General features: G+C 40.5%; 1 protein-coding gene across 2 annotated transcripts in view; it reads right to left on the reverse strand.

Moving 5' to 3' along the window:
* Positions 1 to 845: 845 nt before the first annotated feature.
* The window catches only part of PKD2L2 (polycystin 2 like 2, transient receptor potential cation channel), a 30,400-nt gene continuing 10,478 nt past the window's right edge, over positions 846 to 20,767 (reverse strand). For both annotated transcript variants that reach the window (XM_029584046.1, XM_029584047.1), the window contains exons 6-16: positions 19,784 to 20,034; positions 18,897 to 19,115; positions 18,053 to 18,281; positions 17,105 to 17,275; positions 14,987 to 15,168; positions 10,682 to 10,802; positions 10,029 to 10,127; positions 9,072 to 9,193; positions 6,957 to 7,038; positions 5,717 to 5,836; positions 846 to 1,092 (exon numbers count right to left, since the gene is read on the reverse strand). In XM_029584046.1, coding sequence (XP_029439906.1) covers positions 1,033 to 1,092; positions 5,717 to 5,836; positions 6,957 to 7,038; positions 9,072 to 9,193; positions 10,029 to 10,127; positions 10,682 to 10,802; positions 14,987 to 15,168; positions 17,105 to 17,275; positions 18,053 to 18,281; positions 18,897 to 19,115; positions 19,784 to 20,034 — 1,656 coding nt within the window. In that variant the 3' untranslated portion in view covers positions 846 to 1,032. The remainder of the gene's footprint in view (positions 1,093 to 5,716; positions 5,837 to 6,956; positions 7,039 to 9,071; positions 9,194 to 10,028; positions 10,128 to 10,681; positions 10,803 to 14,986; positions 15,169 to 17,104; positions 17,276 to 18,052; positions 18,282 to 18,896; positions 19,116 to 19,783; positions 20,035 to 20,767) is intronic.

The following is a 20,767-nucleotide window of genomic DNA, read 5'->3' on the forward strand; positions in this document are numbered from 1 at the left end:
CATGGCGTTAAGTTTGAGAAAAATGCCCAATAACTTCAGAGCAGACACTTAAAAAAAAAACCAACAAAAAAAACAGCAAAATACTGTCGCTTTCTGCATTTCTACTGGGGCTCATTGGGCGTTTTTTGTGTTATCTTGCAATGCAGGGCCAGCGAATAATATCAAAACCAAAGGCGTGACTGTTCAAATCCTGGTGGGGGTTTTGTTTCCCGGTGTTTGTTTGAAGTATTGGCTGTTTTTATTGCGTTTACCGGAATGGATGTAGCTAATAAAGATATTCTCTGCCGGGCCGGCCTAGTGCCAGCGCTGCGTGCAGCCGTAGGAAAAGTCCCTGTTTCAGTTTCTGCCTCAGGTCTCCAGCACCTTGGATTGGCAGGGCATGCGGCAGAGGTGACGTTCACAGTCCTTGGGGAGGGGGATGGCTCAAGGGTACCAATAACTCTCTGCTTAGTCTTCCAAGGAAGAGAGGTGATGACAAATGCTGGACGAAGTAATCTCCGCCTCTTTTTAGTTAGGATCAAGTATATGGTCTGAGCTAAGGATGGTCTTTGGCGGAAATTGAGAGCCTCTACAATATGCGAGTTTAGTGCCCTGGCACCCGACTCCCACTAGTGGCACATTTCAGTCTTTGCCCAAGCAAGAGGAGTTAGAGCTTCTGCTAAATAAAAGGTAATTTTCGATGTCCTCCTGTCTACACTTCCTGTCATTTATTATCCCTGATAATGCTGTGCTCAGAGGATGTCACTCCGTCACTCCTCTTTTTCATTGGGATGCCTAGCGTTAAGGTGAAAACATTTTATTAACACATTCATTGCAACTTTAAGCAGTGATTTAACAATGGCGAGTGCTATGAAACACAGGAAATTGTTTTATTCTGTAGATTTTAACCATGCATATGTACAGACGAGACTATATATTGTGTAGTTTGGATTTTTGTTCTGCTAAGGATTTTGAATAAATGTAACATGTAGGTCTAGCAGCCTTGCATGCAGGTACATCTTCATTCCTAATTCCATAAAAAGGACCCCATTTTTAAAGCTCCGATTTGCCTCTGGGGAGCAGCTTGTCAGTTTCTTCCGATATTTCTTCAGACTGCAATTATGAGCAAATATTATAGTTAGGATGGTTTTATGTGAGATGCATGTGAACATTCAGTAATCTGAAACACATTTCCCAATAACCAGTTTTAAAGCTGCTCCCTTGGAAAGCTACTCGTGTAATGATTTACTTTTCTCTTTCTGGGGAATGGCACAGAAAAAATGCACACAAGGAATATCAGACACATGGTAGCAGACAGACAGAGGAGGTGAGCTAGCACAAGTTTGAAGCTGGTGAGCACTAGCACCAATCCTTCACGTCTGAACGAGGGGACAAAGCCTTGCCCCAGGAGTAAAGATTAACCCCCTCCCTGGAGAGTTTCCTCCGATACCATTTCCTAACCCAGTCTGTAGGCTTTCAGTATCAGCAGGGTCTGCAGAGTTAGTGCTGAGTAGAGATGTGCATTCGTTTTTGCCAAATTGGAAAATTACAACGAAATTGTCCAATTCGGTATGTTTCAGGGAGCCCGAAAAAAATCAGGATTTTTCTGTTTTTTCGCAAAAATTTGTTTTTCTGATTATGCGCACTAATGGGAGTCTGTGCGCACTAAGGGGAGTCAGTGCGCACTAACTAAAAAACGATTTTTCGCGGAAAAAAAGACCGGAACCGAAAAAAATCGACATTTTCCATGGTGGCCGAAAAACGAAGAATGACACGAACACAAAAAACGATGCACATCTCTCGTGCTGAGGCCACAATGATAAGTCTAAATTCTTTCCTACTACAAATCCAGCCTAAAATTCCGCATAGAGCCTGGAATATGTAACCTTTGAGTGAATACTCCCAGTCCCAGCTTCCTCCACCCACCCACAAGCGAGCTTGACACATTGAGACTTTGCTGATGTCACGGAGGCCAGGAAATCCTCCAGAAGAACTAGGGAACATTCATTTATGTAGCATGCAGTCCTCCTGGCACCTCACCGATATCTGGCTACCTTTACTTCTTATAGTCCAGAAGCAACTCCTTCGTAAATGTAGAAAATGAAAGAAAAAACAGACTAAAACAACCTCACCCTCCTCCCCAGCACATACAGAAACCACAACAACCCCATCTTGATAGCAAAAGTAAAAAATCGTTCTGTGATATCGTTTGTAATCTACTAATCTGAATTCACCGGTCAGCCAGCGCCAGTGAAAGAATTGAAGAATTCTCACTGACTGGTTGCGCCCTATCTGGTTTTTCGTTCATAGCAGAGAAGCCCTGGGATTTATTCTCTGCTGTGGTTTGCAGAAAACCTTTAGGACTACTTGGAGACAGTCCTAGGGCTAGATGGATAAACCTATCCAGCTAACTTTGCGACAGCCCACGTATATTCAGTGACATGCTGAGCATCTGGTGTAAATTTATCCAGCTGACTTATCTGTAGCGACCTTGCTTTTCAGTTTTGGTTTTATTTTTCCCTGGAATTTGTGATTATTTCAACAAGAATAAAAATTGCATTTATCCAGAAAAATGACAAGTCATTCCACTGATTTCTCCCATTTTTGTTCTTGTTGCAATAAACACTTAATTCCCAGGAAAAAAATAAAAACTGAAAATGAAGGTCCCTAATTGTTATCCACTTCCCTCCCGGCTGAATATTGCCCTCTTAATGTTTATTTCAGTTCGACAAAGGAGCTGAAGCAAAATAAACATTAAATGAATCAAAGCCTAAGTAACCTCCCCCTCCCCACCTTCCACCTACTGAAATGATAAAATGAACCAAAATGAAATGTTTGCCTTACTCATCCCTATTCTGCATTCCAGTTGGTCAGGCGTTATGAATCACCGGATTTGAAAGCAAGAGGCCGAACCCAAAACTGGAGAGGCAAATAGGGAAAAGTTGCCAGAAGGCTGCAGCTGGTAGGTTACTGGTTAAAGCTATGCTTGGGATATGTTTCTGTCTGGGCAATTAGACTCAAGGGAAGGCTAGACCCACAGACGTGTGTGTGTATGTATGCAATTTACTTTGATTGCTTTTTCTAAATAACATTGCCTGGCAAATGTCTATTATCCTATTGTTTAATTCAACTATTCATGGTTAATCTGACTTATTCTCAATAATATGCCTTCAAATTCTCCACATTCAAAGATAGCAAAAATATGAGCTCTGCAAAACTATGTGATTATAGATAGATAGATATTTACATATATTTACACACACACACATATGGAGAGAGACATAAAATCCGGTTCCCAGAAGAGGGCAGTGCTGCTCCAAGAATGTAAAGGAAATGAAAAGTCATTTATCATATCACGTTTGGGAGCAGGGAATATTTCAATCATACAATAAAAACATAAGAGCATGGCTCAGACCAAGGTCCATTGAGCCCAGCATCCTGTCTCTGACAGTGGCCAGTTGAAGTCAAAAGTACCCAATAGTTGATCTCTTTCTTGCAACTCGCTCCCAGGGATAGGTGCCGGCTTTCCCGAGTCTACCTGGCCTTGACCACATCCCCTGCTAACAGATTCCATAGCTTGTTTGTGCGCTGAGTGAGCAAATACTTCCTACGTTTTGTTAAAAATCTGCCGGTTGCTGGTTTCATGGACTGTCCCCTAGTGCTATTTGAAAGGGCAAATAACCATTCACTAGTTACTCCATTCCAACCCACTCATGATTTTATAAATCTCAAGCATACCCTCTCTTGGTTGTCTTCTTTCCAAGCTAAAGAGCCCTAATCTGTTTAGCCTTTCTCCATAAGGGAGTTTTTCCATCCCCTATCATTTTTGTTGCCCTTCTCTGTACCTTCTCTATGCCCGCTATGGATTTTTTTGAGATGGGATGACCAGAGCTACACACGGTACTCAAGATACGAACATACCATGGATCTATACAGAGTCGTTGTGCCATTTTCAGTTTTGTTCTCTATTCCTTTCCAAATAATGCCTAACCTTCTATTTGCCTTTTTGACCGGCACCGCACACTGAGCCGAAGATTTCAAGGTATTGTCCACATGGATTCCTTTTCCTGGGTGGTGACTCCTAACATGGAACCCAGCATCGTGTACCTATAGTTGGGATTATTTTTCTCTACGTGCATTTCTTTGCATTTGTCCACATTAAGTTGCATCTGCCATTTAGATGCTCATCTCCTAGTCTCACAAGGTCCTTCTGCAGTTCCATACAACCTGCTGCTATTTTGAACACTCAAAACAATTTTGTATTGTCTGCAAATTTGATCATCTCACTCATTGTTCCATTCATAATCATAATATGCTTATTCAGATATTCCCAAACAGACCAGTAAGTGGACTCAAGTCTAGTGAGAGAAATTGTAACTGACTGTAAGGGGAACAATACTGACGCAGGCTGTAAGACTGGCTAGGTGACTGTGCAGGTGTAAGGCTGTGGTGATCATTTTGTAGTATTTTTATTGTAAGTCTTCACAGATGAAAACAGAGGGTCTGACTAATCATATCCCGGCTAAGAATTCATGTTCCACTAATTTCCTGCGTACCACCACTTGCGTTAACAAGGGAGATCCATGCATAGATACAGACACACCCGCATGACTTTTGTAAATGCACATTTGGATTTACTGATTAGAGTGGAATCTGGAAATATTTCAGGTATATGAATATAAACAATATTCATTATGTACTTATCCTTAGCCAAGTTAAAGAGTTAAGAGAAATTGTTATGTGTACAATGGTCTTTAATACAACTATTATGTCTTTGCATTTTGCTGGTAATATTGTATGCACCTGCCCATAGGTCTGCTGGTAACTAGAGACATGCAAACATCTTCAGAATACATTCATTGAAATATTTGAGAAAGCTGGAAAAATGTCAAAGTTTTGTTGAATTGTTTGTCAAAAGTTTTAAAAGAACAATCAGAAATATCTGAGATGACATTCTCGGGCTCAATCATTGGGTCTGCTTCTGGACATCAGCCAGGGGGGAAATCTGATGGATTTCCCCAGCAGGTTTCAGTGAAATCGGACCTTTCTATTGAACGCGAGCCAGGCTGAACAACACCTGGCTTAAGTTTGACTACAAACTGTTTGAGCATCTCTGTCCACGAGCACTGCTGTTGATTAAGAGCATAGCCTTCTGGATATGGAAAGCTACTGAGGGAGGGAAGGACAACAGGTGAAGGAGAGGCTTGCCAGATCAGGGGGCACCTCTGCAACCTGAACAACCTGAGTCTGCATGTCTCCCGTGCAGTTTAGAAACCGCATGCGCTCTAACCGGCGGGGCCGCACAGGTGCACCTTGAGCAGCAAAGTCGCTTGGTGCCACCCCAACCATGGAGCTCGACATCAGAGGGAGACCTCCACAAGAACTCATCGGAGGAGGGGGAGCCACCCTGGGTCTACGCCAGGGTCAAATGGTTATCGCTCTACCCCTGGAAAACAATTGGAGGGGAAAAATGAACCTTTATGAAAACGTTACAAGCTGTGGGCCTGATTTACTAAAGGCTTTTATCCCATCGACGCAGGACGGGGAAGGGCCTCGTGTCTAGCCTAGATTTCAGCAGAGTTCCTTGACCTCACGTTTGCAATTCTCACATACGAGAACACACAGAAAACCATTCTTCGTACTAGTCAAGATTCAGTTTACAGTGTAATAGAAATACCATTGTAGATGGAAAAATAATTCTTAGTTCCCAAGATACGGCAGAACCTGTGAAACTTACTTTTTTATATTGTCCGATGTGACCGGTTTTACCTCTGTGACTTCCTAAATCTTCCTGTTTGTTATAATGGCCTTTCAGTCTTTCTCTCAGCTTTTGTTGCTGTGGTGAACTCAGACTCTCCTAGATAATTTTGATAAGGAAAGAAAACTTTAAAAGTGAGGCAAATTTTTGCAGTAGCACAGGTGTGCCATTGAATATCCAAGGCTATCTTAAAATTGGTCGAATAAGTCTATCCAGCTCTTCAGCTATTCTTTTAACAATATTTGTGGTTTGGTACTCTGAATACTAGAACTGGATATCAATTTTAGTTCTTATTAGTTTTGTCCTTCCATTGTTGTTATCTAGTTTTATACTATACTGCTCTGGTTTTTTGTACCGTTTTGATTAATTTTTACATAGTAACAGCGGTATATAAACATTTTTAAAAAAATAAAAGGGTACGAATAAGTTCAGTAATATATGTTTATCTATTACAAAATATCAACTTCGTATCCCCCCTTTTTTCCCCTGGTAAAACGTATATGGAAAACTGATAATGCATGCATACTCTCAACATTTATAAAATAGCATATGTGTGCCTATATGCTATTTTCACGTATAAAACCCGTTTGAAAATTCACTCCAAGGTTTGCAACTAAGAGGGTTGTTATAAACACAATTGAGCAGAGCTGTGCTATGATGAAAAAAGTCTAATCAGGGGGTTTGTGGTAAGCATCAGTAACTAACATTATTTTTACTAGAGCTCATGTCTATGATAGGGATGTGCAGTCATGAAAACATCAACACTTGCTTCGTGTCAATTCCAGTCTGAAGCAGCAAAAAAAAAAAAAGCAACCAATTTCAGTTTTGTTTCATTTTGTTTCTGCATTTTAGCGTGTGCTAAATTGGGGTGGCCAACTCTGGTCCCCGAGTGCCACAAAGGGACCAGGTTTTCAGGATATCCACGTTGAGTATGCATGAGAGAGATTTGCACGTACTGTCTCCATGGTATGCAAGTCTGTGTCATACATATTCATGATGGATGCGCTAGAATGATTTAGCACATGCTAAAACACAGAAACAAAAGAAAAAATATTAATATAAGAAAAATGAACGTTTTTTTCCACACAAGCCCACTTATTCTTCAAAAGAAACCACAATAATGAGACGTGTGCTGTATGTTGTCATTCACCAAATCAGCAAGAAAAATCTTTCAAATCTAATTATTCTGTCTTATGGCATATTTTAAAGCACACTGTACCTCTTCGTCCAAATCCATGTTGTCTTTGTTTCTTTCATAGTCACGCAAAATTTCTTCTGTCTCAGCAGCAGAATATCCCTGTCTGTAGTCGCAAGATTAATGCAAAACAATACTCAGGCAAGGATGGAGTTGATGAAGGCAGCACTATCATGTGTCAGTAAATTACATTTTATCACCCCGGCTGACTTTTTCCGTGCAGCTCTACATAGTGCAATTTCCTGCTATCCCATCTGACAGACATCTGGTAATCTTTTGATTCTAAGTGCTCAGATTTAGATTAACATTCAGTAACAAAAGTAGGGAAAATGTGACTTTGCCTGATAAACTGAGCAAATACAATGCCTGGGTCACATTTATTTATTTAAAGGTTATTATATACCGATTGCCGTTTGCACACATAATCCAAAGCTCTCTTTTGGACCAAGTGCCTTTTAGCACAAGGGTCAGCTTCACTTCTTTGGTTACTAAAATCCCAAATCAGCAAGGTTTTATGTAGCCTCTTTGTTGTACAAAGTCTGGGGTCGCATCTTTCATACCTTCCTAATTTTTGAAAGAAGTAGTTAGCATTTTACCTTCCGTGTTCTAACCCCAATCCAAGGCCAGGGGTAAGTGGGACAGATTGTGCAGAGAGGGTCAGAGGAATATCCAGGGCTGTTACAAGAGGTAGGCAAGAAGGGGGTGACCTGGGGAGGATGGGGATTGCCCTTTTGAGTCGGTCTGTAAGCACGGGAGCCCAGAAAGGAAGGAGATTGCCAAAATCGGTGCACGCCTAGAGAGATATTTTGCCCGGTAATGCCCTGGCTGAAGGCCTTAATTTATTTGTTCTCTGTGGCATTTCCTTGAGCTGCTGTACATGCTGGCTTTCAGGTTTATTAGAGATCGATATTCAAACAGAGCCAGCTAGGTAAGTTAGCCTGACAAGACTTATCCAGCTAACGTGGCTGGGATATTGAGCGGTGCAGCCGTGCCACTGGATGTACTCAGATAAGTTTAAAGTTAGCTGGCTTTTAAGAATGAATATCAGTACTTATCTGGCTAAGTTAGCCATTCTGCAGAGCTATCGATAGTTTTGAAGATCGTTTTTTTAATGAGACACCCCTCTCCCCCCCCCCCCCCCCCCCCGCACTAGCATGGTCTGCTTTCATTATTTATTTATTTTATTTATTTAGTGGCATTTCTATACCGACGTACGTTGGGAACATCTCGTCGGTTTACAAATCTAGTATTTGTAAAGATAGTATTTGTAAAAAATATGTAATGAAAGATAGAATCTATCTCTCATTACATATTTTGATGAAGCGGAAGGGTTATCCAAATCATCCTCAAAGTTCATTGTCCTAAGATCGTATGGGCCGAGCATAGAAGGCAGTTTCCTCATAGCGACTGACTTTCTAAAGGCCTTTTTCCCCATTCTGTGCTTAGTGGAGGAAAAGAAACGAGCGAATCAGGGCCACAGTAACAATATTACATTTAAAAATAGTTACGTTTTTTTCCCTTACGGATTTATTGCAGCGGGGCAAAATACACAACAAACTTGACTTAAGAGCTTCTATTTCATAAACAACAAATCACGTGCCTTGAGTCTACAGCAAAAGCCCCATTATCCGGCACGCTGGGCAACAGACCATACCAGTTATCTGAGAGCCCTCTGCTTTTTCTTTATCTTTCTTTAGACTTATGAATCGCCTAAGCATCAGGTAATGCACACAAAAAAAAAATACATAAAATGTAATTATAAATAAAACAAAAGCCTTAAAACATGATAAAATGCATAAAATAAGCAGACTGGACGGCAAGGACATAATTGTATCACCTTAACAGCTGACAGGTAAATGCTTTGCAGAAAACCTGCAATAGGACATCCACATGATGGCAAGTTTTCAGCTGATTCTTAAAGGTTTTTATGCAAGCCATTTCTGCAATTTGTATGAAGCAGGAGTGGACAGAGAACAGCTAGTGCCTTCCCTAATGCTGATTAGCATTTTATTTAAACCTTCTTGACAGTAGTTAAAAAAAAGCTCTGGTTAGTTGAACTTTCCAGTTGGCTAAATTGCCGGATAATGTGGCTTTTACTGTATTGAATTTAAATTGAAACTATGATGAATTAGTCCTTACGCTTTCAAATCATCTTTAACTTTTTTGACATTTAGTTTTCCACCGGCTTCAATTATGTCTCTGTTAATGTCTTTCGTTATTGCCTTCTTCAGCTTGAGTTTCACAAGCGCTCTTTCATAACTCTGGGGGGGGAAAAATGTTCCCCCAGTAAATGGTTTGAATCAGATGCCAGGCATTGCCTGTTTCCCCCCCCCCCCCCCCCCCTACTTTTAATCCCTTTTCCCTTCTCCCTCTAGCCCAGTCATTGCAGCGATTCCAGTCTGGCTCAGCAGCATGGAGCACGGTTCCCTCCGGGACACGACACACGTGAGCTCTTCTGCCAGCCAGTAGGAGCTGCTGCTGAGGGATGGACGGGAGTCCCACGCAGGAGCTGTAAGCAAAGTCTCTGCAGCATCCCTGGCGCCCCCTGCCAGTCTGAGGAGGAGGGGGATGTGCTGTCATTCTGAAGTGACAGGGAAATAACTGCATCTGTTGTTTCCTTTGGTGTTTCCCATCCAAAGTGTCACCAAACCCATCCCCCCCCAAAAAAAAACCCACCCCAAAATGTTTGATTTTTGTCATTTTAGCGCACTCTAAGACAACAGAAACAAAAGGAAACAAAAACATGGCAAAACGAAATACATAGCAAAAAAAAAAAGAAAATATAACACAAGTTTTTGCTAGGTAAACTTCTTTTGCAGGGCAGGTACTTAGTTCAGCAATTTAGCCTGTCTCTCCTGCATGGTGGCTGGGGCATTGGCCCAGCTCAGCCCATATGCAAATATTTGAAATGTATTGTCTTCTACAGAGAAGAAATAGACAGATGAACAACTTCAACCAAAAGATCCTATAAGAAGACGGATGAATGTAAAAATCCTAATGATGTAATGCAGTAGGATAAGTAAAATAATTCCTGACAGTTATCACACTCATGCTGCTTTTACTATGTTGTGTCTGGATTGAGAAATGTATTCTTACCTCTCTAATGAGATCACTTATCTCAAATTCATTCGTACGGACTGAATAGTCTGCTTTCACTTCGGAGTATGTGTCATTAATAATGGCCAAGAACATATTCTACAGGAAAACAAAAGCATCAAACATTTTTTTTTCTTTTTGCTTCTGTGTTAGTCTGGCAAATGCACATGAAAGTCAGCATAAAATCGAGGTATCAACTTATCTTGCGACGTACGAAAAAGAGCACGATTGCTACCAGAATCTTTGCATTGAATTAAAAAAAACAAAGCACAGCATAAATCATTTGACTTGTCGCTGGTTTCCTCTTTCTCTTGATCTCACGCCATTTAATTTGTTAGCGGTCATCAGCGCTTTAACAAAGAAGCTAATTTTACTACGCCACTAGGCAAGGATTCAATTAATATCGTTTACCCATAAGCACAATCACACAGACCTAGAATTTTCACATCCCACTATCATTACAAACTCTGTACAATGGCACTTTGCTTCCTGAAGCAGTAGTCTAGCTGTAATAAATCTTCCCAGACATGTTAAATAATTATTTAGCATCACTTTTCATCTCTTATATAGAAACTGTACAATAGATAAGTATATTACAATTCTGACTTCTAAAATGCAAATATCGCTAGAGTGCAAACATCTGTAACACTTACCAGCAGCACAAAGAAGACAAAGAACACAAATGTTATAAAGTAAAGAGGTCCAAGAATGCGATTGGCTTGCTCAATGTCTGCAAAGTTAAAATCTCCAAGAATAATGCGAAACTGTGTGAAGCTTGGGAAGAAAAGAATTAATGGAATTGCAAAGTCATATATCAACAATCTTCATACTTTTCTAATATCTACTACAGTCTCAGGAGATACGATCTTTTACATGATAAATCATTGGGAGAGTCGAGAACGCTATGCTAGGGATTCTGACACTTGGTCTCATCCACTGAGCATTTCTTCTCACAGACACAGAATTGGAGATTCTAATACTTACACAGCTTGGCCATACTTTGTTTACTTCAGCTCTGCGCTTATGTCAACCAGATGCTTCTACTGCTTTTGGTAATCCTGTTTCATGTGTTCGTAATATTCATAAACACAAGCGATACGTATTTGTCTGGGTCTCATTTTCCAAGCTAGGCTTCCTTTTCAAACCCCAATGAAGGGACAAATCTACATGAGTCTAAGACTTGGTGGTGGTAGGGGGTGGGAGATGGGAAGAAAGCAGTATGGATTTACATGACATGAAGCATGTATGCCCCCTGGTAAATAGGAACCAGTAAGGTTACGCATAAACCATCCAGCACTATTTGTACCCTGTAAATCCTCCATCCCATCCTGTTTCATAAATATTCCAGTGAGTTGAGCTGTTCTTTCTCAGATGTGATAGTACCTATACATGGTCCATAAAACCCAATAAGGACTTTGCAATGCAATTTTCCAATGCGTTGAGATCGATTCAGCTGAAAGAGGCAATCCATAACGCCTGGAATGCCTACTTGATTGATTGAGTTACATAGAGAACTACAACAGCTGTACAATTAAAGGTGAATTTTAAAAGCCCAGCGCGCACATCAATCGGGAGATGCACAAATAAGTCGGGCTCGCGTACGCGCGCCGAGGGGAATTGTAAAAGCCGCCCAGTTATGCATGTAAATGCTGTAGCGCGCACACCTTGAAAGTTTTCAAAAATGGCCTGTGCTTGGGCGGGGTCTGGACATCTCGGGGGCATGAACCTGAGATGTGCTCATAAATACTTAACATGTTCCTGTGCGCAACGAGACTCCTCCCCCCCTGCCATGTAACTTCACTTCTGCTATGTAAGTTATAAAAAATGTAAAAAATTAGGCAAATCTATGGGGTTTTAAGGATCTGGGCTAACTGGGAGAAGTGAAAGCTGTTAACCTAGGAGGTTTTGGAGGACTGCTCTCTCTGAACTGGGTGAATTGGGGATGAGCTGGTAAAACTGGGAATGGCGTCTGTGCACCCATCTTTTAAAATCCCCTGATTTACGCACCCGCTTAAAATTTGGTGCCCAGGTGTGCACAGCCAGGCAATTTCATAACACGTGAGCATGCACACGCATGTTATAAAAGGTGCGGGCTGACACACGTGTTCAATCGTGTGCCCGCGTGCTGGCTTGAAAGTTGCCGTCTCTGACATTGCTGTCATGGATCTTTATTTTTGTAAAATGTTCCACCAGAAGGGAAGACTCATTTTGACCTCCTTGGATTAATGGTGAATTATCACCTGCTTCTTGGGTTAATGGTATGTTGTCATCACATGCTTTCTCCATGGAAACAGAATATCAAAGGAGGTCAGAAATCCTTTTATTTAATCATCAGTGACTATTTTCAGGGGGAAGAGCAAATTACACACGATAAAGGGATGCGTTACAATTTGAGTTGGGTGCAATTTCATCAGCCGGCTGGCACAGTACATCTCTGTACAGTTTTCTACCAGTGCAAAATCGATTCTGTGGGTTTGCACCATCTTTAAAGCTACATACTCATAATCCAAGGAGAGGATCCCTATCGGGTGAATGTGGCTCTGAAGAGAACATATCTTGCTATGTGCTTGCAAAAAGAGCTCTTTGTTCTGATTGCTCACTGGTATGGAAAGCAAAATTATAGAGACAAATGGGGTTTATTCTTCTTTAGCTTCCCCCTACATTTTTATTGACCCAAGAGATGGCTGCTTATTTTTCTTTATCCTTCTGCTTCAGTCTACTGATCGTCCTGTTCTGGGCTTCACTGGTGTGCTGATCTACCTTTTGCACAAGCAAACTGGTACTCCCTCCTCTGAAAGCAGAAGTCACCCCCTTTTCTCTTCCCTCCACCCCTCTTTCCCAGTGGTAGATGAAGATCATTCCAAATTGCTTTGTGGGGCAGACACTTGTTAGACAAGAATTCTGATAATGCCGCAAGCCGCCTTGAGCATCCGTTGTAAAGGACGGCTAAAAAAATAAAAAGGAGTACTCTTATTCTATACATTTCCAAGACTTGACTTCTGCAAGCCTTTAGAAATCTTAGACCACTTGAGTGCAGAAATTGTCTAAATTTGTTTAGAGTTTATTCTTACATAATTTAATCAAATGGGTCAGATGTGCTAAGGGTTTTGTCACATTTTGGCACCGATGCACTGAAAGGTTTTTCTCATGTTGGGACTAATTTACAAGTACGATAACTTTAAGACAGCTGCGTGGGCGTACGTGAATGCGCGTATGCCGGCTCACGCCCATGGACGCAGCCATTTTATAACATGCGCGTGTACGTATGCAACTTATAAAATCGGCTGGACGCGAAATTGTGCACGCCATTTTTTTATGATTTTAATATACACGCGTGCTGACACAATTACCAATTAAACAAGTTCGTTCCCACTTTGCCCAGATACAGGATAGGACTTATTTCTCAGCTGGAAGGAAGGTCTCAGAAGCAGGAGATGCAATGATTTGTGGCTCCAGTCAGGGCCCAGGATTCGGCAGCAGGAGTGGGAAGAAAAGAGGAGGCGTGAGAGGGGGAAAGTGAAGGGATGAAGGGGATGGGAGGAGGAGAGACTACACCTGGGTGTGGTAGGGAGTGGAGGAAGGGGTTGCATCTGCTGTTTCTGCGGGGTGGGCTGACAGAGAAAAGTATTGCCCCTGCATGTACTTTCCTTTCCTGCCCCAGGAGTGTTCTTTTTTCTTCCCAGGGCTAAACATACACACACATTGAAACCATGCACGTAATCTTACAAATGCGAGGAGGGAAATTTTCATCCCTGAGGATTTTCTTGGGGAACCCTTTACAGGTCAATGTTCAGTAAACCGGACACCAGAAGAGTTATCCGCTGAATATTCAATAGTGCTTATCCGGTTAAAAATACCGCCGAATAAACTCAGCTAAAGTTCCACTCACCGGCTTACTGAATATTCACAAAATCCACCCCCCAAAACTAGCAGCCAAGCAGCAGCCGATTTCCCACCCCCCCCAAAACCCCACCTCACAATATAAATCTATAACATTGCATAGCCAAATCGCCCCACCCTCAATGTATGCAAACCTTGTAATACAGCCTCTCACCCCCAAAACTGACCCAAAAGCAGGACAGGAGCACGGGAGGCTGTTGCTTGTTCCTGCTCTGCTGAATACTAAGTGCTGTTAGTTCTGACGGCTACCAGCACTTAGTATTAATGCATTCACTACAATCGGGCAATGATTGGTCCCTTCACTGACGGCGGTCATTGCCCAAGCATAGGGAATACATTTTGAACTTATACTGAGTGCTAGCAGCTGTCAGGCATCTTGGCATTTAGTGTTCAGCAGAGCAGGAGCAGGTAACAGCCCCTCCTGTTTCTTTTCCTCTTTCAGGTAATTTTGAGGGACTGGGGTGGGGGGATGAGAGGTTCATGGATGGGGCATTTTTGGCAATTTTTAGTTTAAAGCTATGGATTGAGGGGGGGGGGGATCAGCACTACTCACCTGGGAACAATTTTTAATTATAATGGGGGCGTGGGGGTGTCTGGTTTGAGCACGCTACACGGTTTGCGTATAATGAGGAGGGGGCTTCCACTTGACCACAGAACCATTTTTAATTCATATTGGGGGTGGAGAATGAGATTGGCCACTAATTGCCTCTCATTTTATTTTTGTTATTTGGCTAACTTTAGGGCAAGGATTTTTTGAACCACATTTAGCCGGATAACTTTAAACCAGCTAGCTCTGATATTCAGTGACACATCCCCAAAATACCCCTCTGCTGCCTGCTTATTTGGATAAATTGTAACCAGGTAACGGACTTTCCTGCTCGCCAGGTGGGAAAATCAAGCCTTGAAAGTTGCCCTCCAGCAGTGCTTCCGACTCCTTGAGATTAGAAGTGCAGATTGTGTTTTAGCCTTTTCACAAACTTATTACTAATAAACCTTTCATATAGCTTGCAAAAATGTTCTTCAGAAGTTTAGGTTTTATAATTATGAAATATGCATACATGCAGTTTGCAAATGAGGAAAATTCATCTACTTGGGATCCAAAGAGAAGGAATCCTAACTGTGCGTAAGAAAAGAATATAATAAAAAACATGATGGCAAATCCGATGATGTCTTTGGCACAGCGGGACAAAGTTGACGACAGCTGACTCATCGTCCTGTTAAAGCTTATAAACTTAAAGATCTAGAAAAAGAACACAAAGAAGGGAAAATAATCACATTCTTACTCTTTGCCTGTCTTTCTCTGTAAGGCATCTCTTCTTCTCCGTACCAGCTCCACACACAGGCACCAGAATCTAACCAGAGGTCTATGGGAGCAACCGCTGGACCCAATGATCCGTTATCTGCTGTCATGGTCTTTGTTTCTGTGCAGCAAAAATTTGATTGCTGTATTTTTGTCTCTGGGTTTTTAAATTTAAATTTTCAGTTTTAATATGATGCAATTCACCTGGTTTAACTCTGGATAAATTAATTCCTAGCATGGTATGACATCTGTTATGTTATATTGACAGGTACAAAGAAGTTGGTCAAACACAGCTGATCTTTAGTAATACACATTGGGGGCACTTTTTAGAAGGTGTTCTATGGATAAGCAGGTGTTTTACTCATGGCAAACATTTTCTGATAATTGCCTGCCCCCTGTATGTACAGAAAGGTATGCACACTGTCCGCAGCTCGAGTGCCTTTCCCTACGGGGAAGAGAGATGAGGTTAGGAGAGCATCCACAAGCACACAGAGGAATTTCATTTGGAAATCCCTGTGTACTTTGTACCTGGTTCTTGTTCTTTGTGAGCATTCCCTCATGGCACAGGTACATCTTAATGAATGGTGCTGCCTTTTCTAGGACCCTTGACCCTTAAAGGTTGCTGACCCATGATCCAAGGAATGTTTCATTAGCAAACAGACTTTTATCCTGCCACTTCCCTCAGCACCTATGGATTGGACCAAGAAGAGTTTCAATAGCCTTGTTTCCATCCTTTGTCTTACTGTGAGATGGCACCTACCTCCTTATAAGACCCACAACACTATCCTGTCATAATTATGTCAGTCATCATAAAATCTTTCATTAGGATGTCCATTCTATTCTAAATGGCTGCCAATACATTTTAGAATCATCTACAAGTCCATTTACATTATATACAAAATCATCCACCAACATGCCCCGATTGACCTACAAATCCCGCTCCGATTACATTACTCCTCAAGACCGACAAGAGACGCATACAAAGGAGCACTCCAGGTCCCATCCACCAAAACCACCAAACACATCTCTTCGAGGGATCGAGCCCTCTCAACAGCCGGTCCCCACTTATGGAACTCCATTCCCCATGATCTGAGACAGGAGCCCTGCCTCCCAACCTTCAGGAAAAGACTTAAGACCTGGCTCTTTAAGCAAGCATTCCCGGACCCTACCTAATCCCTCTTTTATCGTCATATCTAGCTCAATCTTCCTAGCTCCAGGAATGTATAACCATCCTTTCTGAAGTTATTCTTTCCTTTCATTTCTCTCTTCGCCCAGTTCAATATGCCTTGTTATTTGTAACTGTTTTTCTCTGCACTTAAGTTATAGTTTGAAGTTATTGTACACCCATGTTCAGATGTAAACCAGCATGATGTGATTGTATCACGAATGACGGTATATAAAAAACCTAAATAAATAAATATTAGTCTTGATCTCTGTACTCCCTATCTGCTATCCTTGCTCGCCGCTGTAACTTGCTTTGAGTACCTCAGTAATACAGCATGTCATAAAATTTTTAAAATAAATAGTGCAAAAATCAGAGAGCTATTCTCACTTGACTGGACAGTTTAATTACTCTCAAAAGAGCATGAGGCATCTTTAATACACACACACATTTGTTCAACCATGCACATGACTGCACTATACTGGTTTTCTCTTGCAATAATTCAGTTATTACCATGTAAAAATGTTTAACTTTGGTAATCTACTTATAGCAGGCACTACTTTCGTACTATTTGTAAAAATTGGTGGGACTTTGAGAAGATGATCAAATCACACTTTGGACTAGAATAAACTGATGACTCTAAGCAACAACAATAGTTTCTCTTAATGCTAAAATGGTGTACAACACAATATAACATGCAGCTAAATCTCTTACCTTTATCCATGCAAAGAAGACGGTAATTGCTATCATGTTGTTGTACTGAGTTTGCCAGTAAGCAAGAAACTGGAAATCTGAGTATTGGTTTGGAGTACTTAGCAATTTTTCAATTAACAAGGACACTTGGGTGGTACGGTATAAATTAAAGCCAATGGAAGTAAAAGATATCTAAATAAAATAGAAACAAAGCCTAATCAGATAAAAATGGTTTAAACTCACCACAGACATAGAATTAGGTCTAGCAGTGTTCAAAGCGCCATGCAAGAGAGAGAAGATACAAAAGAAGGATAATTATTAAAGAAATACAACATACATAATACCAGAGTATGCACTGAAAACTCGCAAAGCTTGTAATCTAAGGGAAAGATGCCAAGGGTGCCCTGAGAAATAAAAAGAATTGGGATGGGAAATCTTGATTGGAGCACTAGCAAATCCCTATGATGAAGAAACATGACAACCCATAATATGGCAATATTAACACATCATGCCCTTTATGTGAATGATTTGGCCATATCCGGTGAACAGGAACAAAACACATTGATACAGGTTGGAGACAGTATGAATTAACCTAAAATTGCTTTGCAAACGTTACGCTAAAATGGAAACAAAACAATTACAGAAGCTCAATAATTTTAGACATTTCATTGAAAACAGTATCTCACATTGAAGTATTTCATGTTACAGAGAAGGCATTGGGACCATACAGATTTTTCGCTGTCTTACTGAGATTTTTTGGAGGGAGAGGGAGAGAATGTGAGGATTCCCGACAATACAATATAAATTGAAAATTAGCAAGCACAACAAAAGTAACGTCTCTACCTTTGCAGAAACTTCCCCATAGAATCTTGCCCAGAAAGCAATCCAGCCTCGGCGTTTAAGCCTCATTTTAAACTGCGCATCTCTGGCTACGGAAACATCAAGTGACATTAATCTAGGCCTACTCACCTGCACGAGCAACACATCTAGCAAGTTCCAAACACTTTTGAAGTAATCCCACTTTTGTTTGTTTAATTTCATAATCTCTTGAATCACAAAAGCGCAGGTGAAGAGGAAAAAGATGACTTCACAAGAGCCGAGAAAGTAGTCGTAGAAGGTGACATATCGGAGTAGTTTTACTGAATAGAATCGCCAGGATGGAATAGCACCTCCGGTTGCAGGAAATTCAGTAATCAACCTGTAAAAATGTTTGCTATTAACACTACGGAGTTTTGTTTTTAACTTTAACATCGTAGGAGTAAAGGTCAACAAACAAGATGCAGATGATACCTTTTCATTGGACTATCTTTAGTACCTTTGAGACTAGCTTTAAAAAGAAAAAAATCATATTCACTTCATCAAGTCAAAGCAAAATGATGTTGCCTGAATATACAAGTAAATTGTATGCTGTATTGTTTTCAAAGCTGTGAAGTGAGACAAACAAATAGCAGAATTTACAGCTATGGGAAGATTAATGAGAACAAAACCAATGCCTCGATTATATCTACATGTCAAAGTGGGCTGTTACTACAACCACATTGCCTCATTGAAGTGCAATACAAAAATACTTTATATTTCAGATATTAAAGCTTGTCTCTTCGAGGAAGAACATTCCTTTTCCCTTGAATGAGAAGGTAAAGGGAGTTGGGAGGGGGTGAATTTAAAGCATATTGGTAAAACCCCTAGCCCTTTCTTATATGCAAATTTCTTCTGAGCATGCATTGTCCTATATAGACTAAGAAGAAGACATGCAAGGCATGGCTTTAGCTTGCAAAACAAATCTGAGTTAGGAAAAGTTAAATTCGTTATTTACCTGATGACACAAAAAAGGTTTAAGTTGGCATTATATACAGAAAAGTCAATAAATACAACTCTTGTTCCTCTAGTAAGCCAACTGTTCCTTTTCAGATACTGGATTAATGACAGGCTGTCTTCCTTTTTAGTAGTTAAGATTACACTGTATCCTCCACCACTGTAAATATTAATTTTTCCCCAGTACCATTCACCAAATGGTGAATGAGAATATAACCATCTGTCGGGTACATAATAAACAAAACAGAAATAAACCAAATCAATGTTGCTAATAGGAATAGAATCTTAGCAATTCAAATAAAATGTCATTTAACAAAACATGAGCTACCAAAATTCAAATTATGAAGTCGTGTATCCATCTTATGGTAGACAGTGAGTATTCTACCCAAGTACGAGAATCTTCATAAAAGAATAATTCTAGCATGCAGGGTAATGAGTTTTAAAACCTAGTTAGGCCTTAGAACACAACTGCCACCAGTCAGTCTGCTCGGTTCCTCCTCATGAAACCAAACTCTCTTGTTATGTTATATTTGTATACCGCCTTCTTCAGACATAGCCCAGACTCTATTGATCTGAAAAAGGTGAGCTGTGCTCAGTCAATCCTTGTTTTCTGCACAAGCGTTTCATATGCTGCACCGATGTAGCAAGCTATGGGTCTGCTTCCAGGCTCAGAAGCAAGGGAAGAAATTGGTATGTCTCTGTTTATAATATATTATGCTGCTGTGTTGTTTTGGCCAGAAACTTCTTCTGCATGCTTTGTGTTATGTGCAAATTAATTTTATTGTAACCCACCATGAGCAAGCAAACTTGGATTGGCAAGAAACAAAATTCACAAAATAAATGCAAAATAAAGCAGGAAATGCTTTAGGGTAGTCATGCAATACTTACTCGGAAGCATTCTTGAAACGAAATGGGGCTCTGTCTTCATGCATAAAGGAATATGAACCGTAGCAAGTCTTCGTGAAATTCCGAAAGTATGGGTGCACAATGCATGTATTGTTGCGGACCTTTAGTTGCCGAAGCTGGGGTACTCCTAAAAGTAAGTTTTCGTAGTAGATGTAGCTTTGGTTTTCAGCCAACGTCTTGTTGTTGTACCAGGTGGTCCAGTAAAGGCTTTCCAGAAGTGATCCTTCTGCAAACTACATATGGTAAAGTCAGATTCTCCTGCCAAGGGCTTCCTTAGCATTCTGCAACCATTGTTTTTAAAGCCTTAGAAAGTGGTTTAGTTATAAAGAATAACCTTGCATCAAAGTCAATGGGGACACAGACCTGAAACTATAAATATCTTTTAAATTTATATATATATAGAGAGAGAGAGAGCTAGATTTCACTATAGGCCAAAAATCAGACCTTATACTCTAATTTTGACAATAGAAATGCCTATTAAATATTTCTGTGGAAATATTAATTTAGTTGTAATCACAAGGTCAGTAACTTGGAAGCTAACGTATTATATTACAAATGGCTTTGCAGGAATGGCCTGATACCAAGAGAAGTTTTCTCACTATGCTAGCCATTTACATAACATGCAAATAGTTTCACTGGGATTTTCACTGTGGTAAAGTTCACATGAATTTGCAGGCTTTTTTACAAAAAACACATTTTTATGGAAAATCACCATTTTGCACAATTTTCTATGCATAATTTTGTTATGGTAAAATTGCATGGTTCTTCAGTGCATTACCAATTGTGTATAATTTTTCTGAATGGCTTTTTCAAATGCAAAATTACATGCAGAAAAACAGCAGTAGTGCATGTGAAAATTAGCAAACGCAATTGCGCATTCTCTTTGCTGTTTTCTCTTGTACTGTCGCATTTGTGAAACCGCTTACAGTTAAGTAATTTGCCTGAAGGTAAAATAAAAAAATAAAC

The sequence above is a fragment of the Rhinatrema bivittatum genome, chromosome 18 (assembly GCF_901001135.1).
Source record: "Rhinatrema bivittatum chromosome 18, aRhiBiv1.1, whole genome shotgun sequence".
NCBI lineage: Eukaryota > Metazoa > Chordata > Amphibia > Gymnophiona > Rhinatrematidae > Rhinatrema > Rhinatrema bivittatum.